This window comes from Diabrotica virgifera, chromosome 10 (assembly GCF_917563875.1).
Source record: "Diabrotica virgifera virgifera chromosome 10, PGI_DIABVI_V3a".
Taxonomy (NCBI): Eukaryota; Metazoa; Arthropoda; class Insecta; order Coleoptera; family Chrysomelidae; genus Diabrotica; species Diabrotica virgifera.
In genome coordinates, this window is record NC_065452.1 from 101,473,795 (window position 1) to 101,488,349 (window position 14,555).

General features: G+C 32.8%; 1 protein-coding gene across 1 annotated transcript in view; it reads right to left on the bottom strand.

The window, feature by feature from the left end:
• LOC114330847 (facilitated trehalose transporter Tret1-2 homolog) overlaps positions 1 to 12,971 on the bottom strand; it is a 57,393-nt gene extending 44,422 nt beyond the window's left edge. The window contains exon 1 of the mRNA XM_028280270.2: positions 12,741 to 12,971. Coding sequence (XP_028136071.2) covers positions 12,741 to 12,885 — 145 coding nt within the window. The 5' untranslated portion in view covers positions 12,886 to 12,971. The remainder of the gene's footprint in view (positions 1 to 12,740) is intronic.
• Positions 12,972 to 14,555: the final 1,584 nt, after the last annotated feature.

The window sequence follows — 14,555 nt, forward strand, 5'->3', positions numbered from 1 at the left end:
ATAACAGCCATCGTAAGAGTAACGGAGAAACTTACCAGAATTACAAAAAAAATAGTGAAACTAATTTCCGACAATACAAACACGAAGGTCGATATCAAAAATGGAGAAAAAACCTTGAGAGTCACCGAAGACATGGTGGGCACTTTCAGACCCTCTGCAGCATTGAGAAACGAAATAGAATAGTGGAGAAAACTGGTGAGGAAGGAACGACTAAGGAGACGGCAAGTGTGTTTCTAAAAGTAGTAGGAACCTCAGGAGGCTCATGGATGTCACTTTTATGGGCATGGACCACCACCTCGGGCTGGACGGGTATAAACTAGGGGAAAGAAGGGTGACGATGCAGAAGGTGATTGTGAAGGGAGGTGGAAAATCCTACGCCAAGTTGCTCAAGTTAATCAAGGGTAGCGCAGACACGAGGAATGAGGGAATTAGAGTCAGAAGCGCTAAGAAGACTAGAAACGGGCACCTCAACCTTAAAGTGACAGGGGAAGAACTGGCTGAGCGCCTGAAGAAGACTATATTGGCCCACACGAAGGGAATCACAGTAGAGGACGTTCGGGGCAATCAGGACCAGGTGAACATATTTGATATAGACCGCGATGTCACAAGGAAAGAAATACTGAGGCAAGTTCGGAGGTATATCGGCAGCAGGAAGCTTAACGACGTCAAAACAAAATCGTCTCTGTAAGGGAAAATAAAGAAGGCAATACAAACGTCATAATCGGAATGACACGCATCGCAGCAAAGAAGGCACTGGAAAGAGGACATATACCCATTGGCTGGAACTTGTGCAAGATACGAGAGAGACGGCACGTCCAGCGGTGCTTTAGATACATGCAGTTCGGGCATATTAAAACCGACTGAAAGGGAGAAAACAGAGTGGACTCAGATTTGGCTGCTACAGATGTGGCAAGGGGACATTTTGCCTTACTTGTAAATAATCCGGTCACAAAGCCGACAGCTTACAATGCCCGGAGTATAAAAAACTGATCCAGGAAAGCGGGATCTCAAGAGAGATCCTACCACAAGGGATGAGGAAAGGCTGGGTGAAAGCACCTAGGACCAGGAATCAGACAGAGTAAGATTAAGTTAGAGAGATCAGAGAGATCAGAACCATCTAATACGAAGTTTCTTCAAATAAATTTGAGAAGGGCGAAGGCCGCTCACGACGTTACAGAGGCTTTCGTACGAAGGGAAGGTTATGACATGATCCTCTTTCAGGAACCCAATGTAAAGTTTGTCTGTCGACAAAGAATCATTAAAGGCAACACAGGAGACCTCTAAAAGGGGGGCATGAAATCAATGAAAAAATAATGATTTTATTATATTTTCATTTTTTTGGAATTTAAAAATTATTATTAGTGGCCATGTAATCTAAGACAAAAGAAATCAAACGGAGTAACAAGTTTAGAGGACAAAGATGGTAACATATTATTAAAAAATGAAGAGATTACCGAAAGATGGCGAGAACATTTTATGAAGTTATTAATGGGAGACAACAACGAAATAGAGAATGATAGGGAGGAGTACAATTTAAATGAACAACAAGATGATGATGACATAACATACGAAGAATACAGGGAAGCAATTTTAAAATTAAAAAATGGCAAGGCTGCAGGACACGATAATATTAAGGCTGAGCTAATTAAATATATGGAAGGAGAAGGATTACAATTACTATGGAAGATCATAAGGAGCTGTTGGCATACCGGATGCATACCTAGAGATTGGACGCTTGCAACTATTCTACCATTGCACAAAAAAGGCGATAAACATAAGTGTTCTAACTATAGAGGAATATCACTGTTGGTAGTTGCTAGTAAAATCTACGAAATAATACTAGAGAAAAAGCTGCGAGCAAATATCGAGGCCACACTGGATGACAGCCAATGCGGCTTTAGACCAGGACGAGGTACAACCGATCTCATATTCACGGTGAGACAGTTATCAGAAAAAGCCCTAGAGCATAACAGTAAGTTGTTTCTCTGTTTTGTGGACTTGGAAAAAGCATTTGATCGGGCGCCACGTAACAATATCTGGGAAATATTAAACCGTAGAAATGTGAAACCGAAGTTAATCCAAGCAATAAAGAGTATATATAAATGTACACGTAATAATGTAAGAACGAACAATTGCTCATCTCTAGAATTCTACACAAGGACAGGTGTAAGACAAGGTGGTGTTCTGAGTCCTTTGTTATTCATCACTTTAATGGACGAAATTGCAAAAGAATGCAGGGGTAAGGTAAAAAGAACTAGGGTTGGGGTGTATAAACTTCAACAAGTTTACGTGTCAGAGTTGATATATGCCGATGACCTGGTAATTGTGGCAAAATCAGAAAAAGACTTACAAGTGAATGTGAATGTTTGGAATGAAGCCTTTAAGAAATTTGGGATGAAAATAAATATTGAAAAACAGAAGCTTTAGTAATATCGAAAACACAAGAAAATATAAATGTTAAGTTGAATAATGAGACCATTACACAAGTTGAGGACTTCAAGTATCTAGGATCAACAATGAATGGGCAAGGAAATATAGAACCAGAAATAAACAGCAGGGTAATGAGTGCAACAAAATTATACTATGCACTAAATAAAAGTTTTATTAGGAAGAAAGAAGTAAGCCTGAAAACTAAAATGAAAGTATTTCAAACCGTATACGAGCCGGTGCTACTCTACGGTAGTGAAACGTGGACAGTGAACGACAACATCTGTAGTAAAATTCAAGCATGCGAAATGCGATATTTACGTGCGGTATCCGGGGTGACCAGACGTGATCGTATAAGAAATGAAGACATACGTGAAAGATGCGGTGTTGGAAGGAACTTAGACAGACTTGAAACGAAACAGTTATCGTGGTTCGGACATATGGCGAGAATGAGTGAAGGTAGACCTGTAAAGAGGGTATGGAAAGCGGCATCTGACAACAAACGACGAAGAGGCAGGCCAGCAAGAACGTGGAATGCAAATATTGGAAAGGCTTGCGAAAAAAGGAATATTGGGTGGAGAGAAGTAGAAAGACTAGCTACCGACCGAAAGGCATGGATACGTCTCATTTCTCCACTTACCTCGACACCGTAAGGTACAAGAGGACGGCTTAAGTAAGTAAGTAAGTATTAGTGGCCAAAATAAAGTTAGATATGTTTCTGCGTAAATTTAGGGGTCCAAAAATAAAAGTAGTAAATTATATTCATATACCCAATTGTTGCAAAAAACCGTGAATAGTAAATTAAAGCCACACACATAATGGCTGCGAATTTAGTGGCCCAAAACTGTGACTGCTAAGTAAAACCCATGTATTAAACTCTAAAATTTACACCTATTAGGTATATTGTATTGACAGCAAAAAGCAGCGTGCGAGAAAAAAATTGTTAGGATTTGGGTGCCATTTATTAGGCCCATAATTCTGGTTATACTACAGTAATTGTCGCTTACTATTTTTTCTGCAAAACCTAAAGTTTAAGGGCACACAAGGGATAAGGAACGAATTAAGTTAGAAGAAAATGGAAAATTGTATGAGCAGTATTACCGAATGACGTCCACCAGAAATGAATTTCAGAATAGTGGCAATGCAGTAATAAGAGAGGGATCACCCTGGTCACCGGCCAGAATTCCGGCCACAAAGTTGTAAACTCCCCTATAGGAGAGAAAGAAAATGGAAATATTTTCCTAAGAAACAGTGTATACTTAAAACACTCAACAGATGAATGTCATCGAGGATATGCTGGAAATGATGTGGTGATAACAATGCCAGTGACCAAAATAGACTGACATTATATAACGAGAGGATAATCAAACAATGACTGGCCCTAAACATGAGAATCAACAAGTACTTGATTTCGCTCCACGCATGAGTAACTGGGGAAGGGTGATTAAGCAACCGATTAAATTTCAAGATTACGTATTCTAAAAAAAATAAAAAGGGAAAGATGTCACGTATTTAGCACTATTGTTCTGTTCTATTGGTTTTAAATTTTGTCTTTGATGTACACCTTGTTAAATGTCATATTTTCAAGTTGAAACTTCGTGTTATGACTGTATCACGTAAAAGTTCTTAAATAAAAAATTTAACAAAAATATAAATCCTACGTTTATTAATAATACAACACTAACCATGATAGCGCATCACTGGTTAAATCTTTCAAAAGTAGTGTCATAATAATGAAGAGCATATTACTCAAAAAATTTGAAAAAAAAAATAAGTTGTTGATCTATAATACCTTCTAATTTTCGTTTAAACTTTTAATCGATTGTGTATCAATATCGATAAAAGTTATCATGCGTGTTTATGGTATAGAATATTTAAGCCTATAGTATAGAATATTATTTATGAAGATAAGTTGAGATATATAGAAGAGAACTATTATAAGAATAATATAATTAGAAATTTATGTCAAGGAAACCAAAAATCAAAAAGGGAATATATACCGCAGCCCACTTATTACAAAGATTAAGAAGGAATATTGATATTTGATGACCAAAAAATATTAAGACGATGTAAATAACATTTTATAAATACATAGTTAAAAGGAGAGTATAGAAATAATGATAATGAAGAAAGCGCAGGTAATGGAAATGAAGAAGACATAGTTCGCGATAATTAGAAATACATACTTAACAATTAATAATGAATACGCAAAGCTGCAGTACGGAAAATCTAGCGCCATCCTTGAAAATATCCTGGAAGTGATCCAAAGTATCCAAAATTCAAAATATTAATGTTGTTTTAAAGCTGTTTCTTGTGGCATTTTTATGATTAACTATTTAGATGGGAAATAAGCCATAATTAAATTGAAAAAATAATTTTATTAACGTTTCGAAGCCCAAATCGGGTTTCGTTGTCAAAATACAAAATACTACTGAATTAAACAAAAATGTTGTTGCTAAGTAAAAAAATTCTTCTAATAATTTATTTAATCTGACTCATTTATATTGGCAATTCAGACGTATATTATACATTTTAAAGTAGAGGACTTTAAAATGATATCGCCAATATTTATGAGTTGCGTTCCTGGGACGACTTTACTTAAAGGTAGTTCATTTGATTACATGAAATCAATCCCAACTCAAGAATATCCATTACAAAAAATTATAGCATGTGATCTGTCTTTAAAAAGACAGTGCAACTGTCCAAACCAAATGCAACGATGACAGTAAAATTCTCGCGTTAGAGATCCCATAGTAAATCAAGAGGGAAAACCAGAAAAAAACCTCGTGATACTATCCTGAATTGCCAATATAAATGAGTTAGATTAAATAAATTATTAGAAGAATTTTTTTACTTAGCAACAACTTTTTTGTTTAATTCAGTAGTATTTTGTATTTTGACAACGAAACCCGATTTGGGCTTCGAAACGTTAATAAAATTATTTTTTCAATTTAATTGTGGCTTATTTCCCATCTAAATAGTTCATCAAAATATTAACAGGAAAAAAACTGGAACGAACATGTAAACTGAATGGGACCAGATAAATTAGCGAACATCTGTAAACACAACAAGCCGTATTGCAGAAGACCAGTTGGAAGGCCGCCGAAAAGATGGAAAGACAATGAACAGTCAACAACATCTGAAACAGCATAAGAAGCAGACAACGACAAACAGGAGTAATCCTAGTCGCAAGAAGAAGAAGAAGTGATTCTATAACAGCGGAAATGTTAAAATATGGAGGAGCGTAGCTGACCAATGGAATGGAAGCGATCAGTTCTACGTTATCTCATAACTATAAGGGTGTGGCAGTATTAAACCTTAGATATAAGATATTAGCCATCCACATCAAAAAAAAGTTAGCAAGAAGTCTTTAAAATAGCACAGGAAAATAGCAGTGTAGCTTTAGAAAAGGTAGAAGTACTATAGACTAGTGACTAGACAATATTTAAGAGAAGTACAAGCTGGAAGTCATGAATACAATAAACCGACAATGGCACTCTTCATATATTTATGTTAAGCAAACTTTTGATAGAATAAAAACAAAAGAAATATACAAAGCATTAAAAATCTAGTAGTTTTACCAAAAATCATAAGAACGATAAAACTAATACTTATGAAAACAGATTATAAAGTCAAGGTAAAAAATAAACTACCTATCAGAAAAAATTGAAGTGAGAGAAGGAGTACTACAACTACAAAGAGATCCGTTGTTATTATTGTTATTTATTGTATTGTAGTATTGTTAATGGTAATAAAAGAAGATAAATATTAACAGATCAAGTCACATATAATGGATTTAAAAAATATAATGGAACAAGTAGACAAACTCGTGAAAAAGAACTATGTAAACAAAATAAAAACCAATGGAATGAAAGGACAAGGAATTTTAAATAGAGACAGTATTAAGTGATAACAACAGATGAAGAAAAAATGTATAAAATATATAAATTTGAACAGGTACATAGATTTGAATATTTAGGGGCTATATTTTTGAGTAAACTAAGTATTCGGGAAGAACTACACAAAATACTTATGTCAAGAAATCGTTACATGTATACACTCAATAGAATATTCAGAAGCAAAAATATGTCCAAAGCAGCTAAATTAAGAACATATAAAACTGTAATAACTCCAATAGTTACGTATGCCTCAGAAACCTGGACTATGTAAAATACTTCGAAGGATATTTGAGGGGAAATTGAAAAACAATCAGTGGATATGAAGAACAAATAAAGAGTTAGAAAAATTATATAGGGAGCCTAATATAATTGCAGTGGTAAGTGAACAAAGACTTAAGATGGTTAGGACACGTCGCCAAAAAATATCCCAAGATAGAATGCCAAGAATCCTGTTAAGCGGTACAATAGGTGGTAAAATGAAAAAAGGAAAGCGTAGGACCAGATGGAGTCATGGCGTTAATGACTACCTGAGGTATCTCAATGTAAGCAACTGCAAAGAAATAGCAAAGAACAAACAGGAATGCAGGAAGATTGTAAACCAAGCCATGAGGCTGCTTGGCACGAAGTGCTTTATATTATATTATTAATTACTAATATATTATTACTATTTCCATTTAAATCTTAAAAGTTAATGTCCACTTATCTCCTCAAAAAACGTTTCACATTCCCTTCGAAACACCCTATACAGGGTGTAACAAAAAGGTAGGGCATACATTAAATTACATATCTTTGGACTAAAAGTACACTCCTGGTAAAAAAAATGCGGACACCTTAAAAGTGGGTCATTTTTGATGTCTCGAATTTCCTAAACCTGTTGGCCGATTTAAGTGATTTTTTCAATATATTATAGCCTTATCCTTTAACAATATCGCTGTAATAATATTATTGCTAGATATGTAAATTGTCATGGTATACCGGGTGTACGAATCAAACTGTGTTTTTTTTCTCAAAGTTCGCCACACCCTGTGGAATATTCTTGCATTTATAAAATATATATATATATATATATAATAAAATTCCCTTCTACCTATTGGTGTCCGGATTACAATAATAACTTAGATATTGTGTACAAATTTACGCCACTGACTTCTATTTTGTGCCAATACTTTTGCTTCTTTCCAGGATTTGCCTCTCTTTTGTAGAACTTTTCCAATAGCTTGGTCCCATGTTTCTCTTGGTCTTCCTCTCTTCCTCTTGACGTGTACTTTCGCTTCCCAAATCATTTTTACCGGTCTTCTATCGTGTAGTCGTTGTAAATGTCCCCACCAGCTGATTTGTCTTTTTTCTATGAATTCTAAGATTGATTCCACCTCCAGATCCTCCCTTATCTGCTCATTTCTTACCCTGTCAAGTCTTGTGACTCCTCTCGCTCTTCTTAGGTACTTCATTTCCGTCGCTTGTATTCTGCTCTTCTGCCTCTCTGTTAATGTCCACGATTCACAACCGAAGGTGAGTATGGGTCTATATATTGCCTTAAATACTTTCACTTTTGTACTTTGCGCTATTTCCTTTTTTCCTAAAAAAGTTGTGTTCATTGCATAATATGAATTTATTGCTTTCTCTATACGTTTATCGATTTCTAAACCTTGTTGACCTGAATCTTCAATTTTTACACCCAGGTATTCGAAGCATTCAACTTGTTGTATATGTATACCATTGATCTGTATACTCACGTTTTATTTAGTTTCTGCTACTACCATCACTTTTGTTTTTGTTAGGTTTAGTTTCATGCCACTTTCTTCTAATATTTCACTCCACGTTTGTAAGTTTTTTTGTAGGTCCTTTTCTTCTGCTGACATTATAACGATGAATTTATAAAATACTAAAATTAAAACCCAACTATAGCCTCAGGTTTTCTTGGCATTCTGTTTTTTTATTCATTCGGTTATGTTGGATAATAAAAACGTTAAGTACTTTAACAACTAGCCATGTTTTTCATGAATACAGGGTGTTTGGGTGTTTTTAAATAAGTATGCCAAACTTTAAGGGGTAATTCTGCATGAAAAATAATGGCAGTTTGCTTAATAAACGTATGTTCGCAAATGCTTCGTTTCCGAGATACGGGGTGTTGAAATTTTTCTCACAAACTGAGGATTTATGTATTGCTCTAAAACCGGTTGAGATATGCAAATGAAATGTGGTAGGTTTTAAGAGGTAGTTATTTCGCATTTTTGACATACAATTAAGAATTTTATATTCACCATTGGCGCGCATACGGGTGATATGACCCGTACGGGTAATGGCTTGAATTTTTTAATAAAAAAATAGTACGCCACTGAGATATTTCAAATAAAAAGTCATTTTTTAATTTCTCGTTTAATTTACAAGAAAAAATCTTCCTTTTTTTCATATGAGGCGCCGTTTTTGTGCAAAAAAGTAAAACATCTTAACGCTTACAAAGTATTCGATATAGTAGTTTCCATATGCATAGAAACTTATTTCAAATACTTTGTAGAATAGGGAACTTGCAAAAATTTTTAAATATTAAAATGATATTAAAAAACATAAGGTAACATGATCTTAAAACGCTTGCACGCGAAAAAAACAAATATTTTTAACCCATACGCTAATTACGACGTTTTGAAAATGCTATAAAATTCAAATATCTTAGGAGGCTCTTGAACGTCCTCCTATTGGTTCGACGTCACCGGCCACGGTGAACAGGCGGAAACAACGCGATTAAGTAGGTATCACAGGTATATTACATTTTAATCGTCTTTAATGAAAAATTCCTAGGTATTATTTATGTTCACCTTATACAGTGAGCACGTAAAGGTTGGAATAAATTCATTTTCTCGAGAATGGATGATTTTGGAAAAAAATCCCGAAACAGGTCAATTTTTATTTTTAAATTACCACTTTTTGGCATATATATCATACTAGTGACGTCACCCATCTGGGCGTGATGACGTCATAGATGATTTTTTTAAATGAGAATAGGGGTCGTGTGATAGCTCATTTGAAAGGTAATTCAATTCTCTATTAAGTAGTATAAACATTAGCATAATTATTTATACAGGGTGTCCAAAAAAAATTTCTTTGGATTAAATTTATTGACATAAAAAGAAGAATGTATGTAATTTACTTACTTCAAAATACATTAAAATAATCATTGCTTTTCGCTTAAATTAAATGTTCGAACTGTCACGAGGCTGGTGGGTGGCGGCTTTAATATTGAATTTAAGCAAAAAACAATATTTATTTGCCAAATAAACATTTTTTCCTGTTTTCTGATAGCAGTAAAATGTATTTTGAATTAAATAAATTACACACATTCTTCTTTTTATGTAAATAAATTTAATCCAAAAAAATTGTTTTGGGCACCCTGTATAAATAATTACGTTATTGTTTATATTACTGAATAGAGAATTGAATTACCTTTCAAATGAGCTATCGCACGACCCCTATTCTTATTTAAAAAAATCATCGATGACGCCATCACGCCCAAATGGGTGACGTCACTAGTATGATACATATGCCAGTAAGTCGTAATTTTAAAATAAAAATTGACCTGTTTTGTGATTTTTTTCCAAAATCGTCAATTCTCGAGAAAATGAATTTATTCCAACCTTTACGTGCTCACTGTATATTGTAATAAGTAGTTCCCCAATCAGCTTAGTTTTAAACTGAAATTGATAAAGTTGAGTGCTACCTTGTAAAAAGTTTAAAACGCATAATATGACGGACGAGGGTTTTTCAAAAGGTCAATCTGACTAACTTACCTACCGTTGATGTCTTCATCGTGGCAACATTTATAAAAAGTAGTAAAAGCTATTCTATTGGAGAAATGCGAGGTGTCAAGGCAAATAAGTAAGAGTTATTAATAAGCATGTTTAAACCGTTTATAACAATAGTTTGGTACCATTGTATTATAGTACTTATACGGTTTACCCCGTGGGTTTGATCTACCTACCTCTAATCGAAGGATTTCGTATATTCTGGAAAAGATTACGGTGTAATTTTCATTAAAATAAAGCTTATATTTTATTGTAATGTTTATTAGTACCTACTGGAGCCTTTCATTATTGTGTTCAAAGCCTTCTGAGAAAAGATTATGGTGGATTAGCAGCAACAAAATCCTTCTTTACAAAGTTAATAATACGCATAAATAAGAAGAATCATTATTGTAATTTTACAAGTTAATATCTTTATCATCTCAGCTTATACTTACACCGCATCCCTCGGTAGACCGCAAGCTATAGTAGAAACCCGACTGTAGACCGCATACTATAGTAGCACCAATACTTTTTAGTTACTCTTACTTTTATTACTAAAAGTTTTGTTTATTTTTAAGTTACTTGTTTCTTCTTTGTTTTTCAACACAAGAAACGAACAAAGTAATTTCATTAAAAAGAACTTTTTGATACGTGTCAACAGAGATAAAATGTTAATATTTTGCCTGTCACAGAAAAAATCATTTTTGCCACAGAGTAAAACAAGATATTTCAACTATATTATTTATCTATGGACAAACTGCATTAAATGCAATGGCCCACCCCGAACGGACAAACGATACGAGTGGCCTGTGACGTCAGACGGTTGTTTAAAAGTTGTTTAAAACGGAAATTTTAGGCGCGGAACTTTAATTAGATGTTGTACGTACACTATTCATTGTTAAGACGTAATATTTTGAATATAACATTTTAAAACATAAATTAACAATTTTATGCAAAAAAATTTTTAGTGCAAGTTCCCTATTGTAGACGTTAAGATGTTTTATATTTTTGCATGAAAACGCCGCCTCATATGAAAAAAAGCAAGGGAGTTGTTATAAATTGAAAGATGAATTTAAAAACTATTTTTTAGTTAAAATGTCTCAGTGGCGTACTAATTTTTTCTATAAAAAACTCAGACAATTACCCATACGAGTCATATTACCCGTATGCGCACCAATGGTTAATATAAAATTCTTAGTTATATGTCAAAAAATGCGCACAAAAAATGTCTTAAAACCCACCAAATGTCATTTGCCTATCTCAGCTGGTTTTAGAGTAATACATAAATCGTCAGTTTGTAAGAAAAATTTCAACACCCCGTATATCGGAAACTAAGCATTTGCGAACATACGTTTATAAAGCAAACTGTCATTATTTTTTCATGCAGAATTACTCCTTAAAGTTTGTTATACTTATTACAAAACACCCTGTATTGAAGAAAAACATGGCTAGTTGAGTACCTAACTTTTTTATTATCCAATATAAGCGAATGAATAAAAAAACAGAATGTTAAGAAAACCTGAGGCTATAGTTGGGTTTATATTTCAGTATTTTATAAATGCTACAATATTCCACAGGGTAACGCAAAATTTGAGGTAAAAACACAGTTTGATTGGTACACCCGGTATACAATGACAATTTACCTGTCTAGCAACAATATTATTACAGCGATATTATTACAACTTACTAACTTAGTACAAATGTGTACAAAAAAAAGTTTTAGCCCTTTGGAGTTGCAAAATCGATGTCTTCCAATATATCGGAAATTTTTAGAAATTTTATATTGAAAATGTACATGTGGCTTTCTTATGGCAGGAACATCTTTAAAAAATAACAGTGAAATTTGTGCACTCCATAAAAATTTTATGGGGGTTTTGTTTCCTTAAACCCCCTCAAAATTTTGTGTACGTTCCAATTAAATTATTAATGTGGTACCATTAGTTAAACACGATGTTTTTAAAATTTTTTTGTCTCTTAGTATTTTTTTGTTAAACCAGTTTTTTTAGAGATATTTTGAACATTTCTAAATTCCACCATATATTTATTGTAAATGGTTCAGAACCTTAGTTCTGAACCATTATAACCAGAACCTGGTAATAATATGAAAATTTTTTATAATTTACATTTTGCTAGGTATTCAGAAATTTTGAAACATATTACAAAAGAAGCCGTATCTCAATAAAAACTGGCTTATCGAAGAAGTATTACGAAGCAAAACAGTTTTAAAAACATTGTGTTTAACTAATGGTACCACAATATTAATTGAATTTCACATTTAGGTGCACAAGTTTCACTGTTATTTTTTTTTAAGATTTTCCTGCGATAAAAAAGCTTAATAGATTGGAAAAAATAACCGATTTTTATTTTGTAACTTCAAAGGGCCGTAAGTTTTTTATGTGCACATTTGTAGTAAGGTAAGTTAGGTTCAATCGAACTATTTTTGGTCCCAGAATATGTGATTTAATTTTTATGACCTACATTTTTGTTACAGCGTGTACACATATCAAAATTTCTTAATAAATATCATAAATTAATTTATATATTAATTATTTTCCTTAAATCACCACACTTTAAAATTTAGACCAAACTAAATCTTAATGACACGGAACGAGTAGTTTATTTTTTAATCTTAACTTACCTGTAAGGGTAGAAAAATACAGAAAGGCGGTATCCGGTTTCTTTCTTGCATCCTGAACCGTGTAGTCTACCGGTGCACGATTAGAATTATTAACTAATTCTTCCAAGGTATTGTTGCGACTGTTACTGTCAAGGGAATCAACCATTTTCTTTAATAACTAAGTACCAACTGAACTACAATAAATAAAGCTTGCATTATTTTATACATATGCAGATATATATCTTTCTAACAACACAGTGTCGTTCTTGAATATTTACTCATTGTTGTTTGATTGACGTTTGTTTATTGTTACAAATATTTCAGTTTTAAAAATAATTCTGATTAAATAGTAAAAACCGACTTTTTTTCCACATTTGACGCCTTTAAATAATATATATCGTTTTTATTATTAATAGTTTTTAGTTTGTTTTTATACATACCTATTAATTTCAAATCAAATAATAGTCCAGGGCGCATCTGTTTTGAGTTGGACGTTGAGAGGTGACTCAAATTTTTTTGCAGAAATTCTCCCACTCAAAATGGTCCGGAACATTGTTTAAATAATCAAAATGTCAAAATATGAAGGAAAAATTCGATTTTTTTATTGGTTTTTTGATTATAACTTTAAAACTATTCATTTCTGAGAAAAGTTGTACTGACATAAAAGTTGCGTTATTAAATTTCCTACAATATAGAATTGGTAAAAAATTTAAAAAATAGTCACTCTTGTTGCAAGATAGCAATAGTTGCGAAAAAAACCATACAAAAACAAGTATTCGCATTTTACGTTTTTTAACCAATTATGCTACACTTAGGATCTTCATATTTTACCCAGAAAAACTTTATGATATAGTAAAACAACACTGTAAATTTCATTAAGATCAGTTTATCAGCTCAAAATAGGTTTTATAGATTTTGCAAAATAAATTTTGCAATCCAGCTTTCGCAAACAAAATTCATTTTTTTAAAATGCTGCAGGACTGAAAATAAAGCAGATAGCAAGTTGAATTTTTTTTGCTTATAGAAGTGTACTGTACCTTTCATTTGAAATTTGCAAAATTAAAATCGGTTAATTACCACGGCGTCAGGAAATTTTTTAAATAAACATTAATTTTTGGTGCTACGCGCAGGACAGCGGTGTTCGATTCACACAAGTTGATTTCCACCAAAATTTCTTCCAATCTTTATCTAATATATTATTTTCTTACTCTATATTTTGTTGTATTTTAATATTTTAATTCCACAAAAACCAAACTAATTTTATTGTTTGTGAAATATTGTTTAAACAATTGCATATGTTTAAAAATAATAAACTTTTATTCTCTAAGTTAAAATGTATGCACAAAGAAAGTTTTTGCCAAAAAAAGGGTTTATTTCAGAGAATAGAGTATGTGTTTTTATTTTGCAATAAACAAATTTATTTATTTATATCGAAATGTAATAAAAATTAAAATGTATCAATCATTATCAAAGGTCATTGCAATGCCCAATCAGAGCAAACTATCCGCTGTCCTGCGCGTAGCACCAATAATTTAAAAGTTTATTTAAAAAAATTCGTGAAGCCGTGGTAGTTAATCGATTTTAATTTTGCAAATTGAAAGAGTACAGTACACTTCTATATGCAAAACAAATTTCAACTTGCTATCTGCTTTATTTTCAATCCTGTAACATTTTGAAATCCAGCGAAAGCTGGATTGCAAAATTTATTTTGCAAAATCTATTGAACCGATCTTAATGAAATTTACAGTATTGTTTTACTGTATCATAAGGTTTTTCTGGGTGAACTATGAAGGTCCTAAGTTTAGCAGAAATGGTTGAAAAACGTAAAATGCGAAT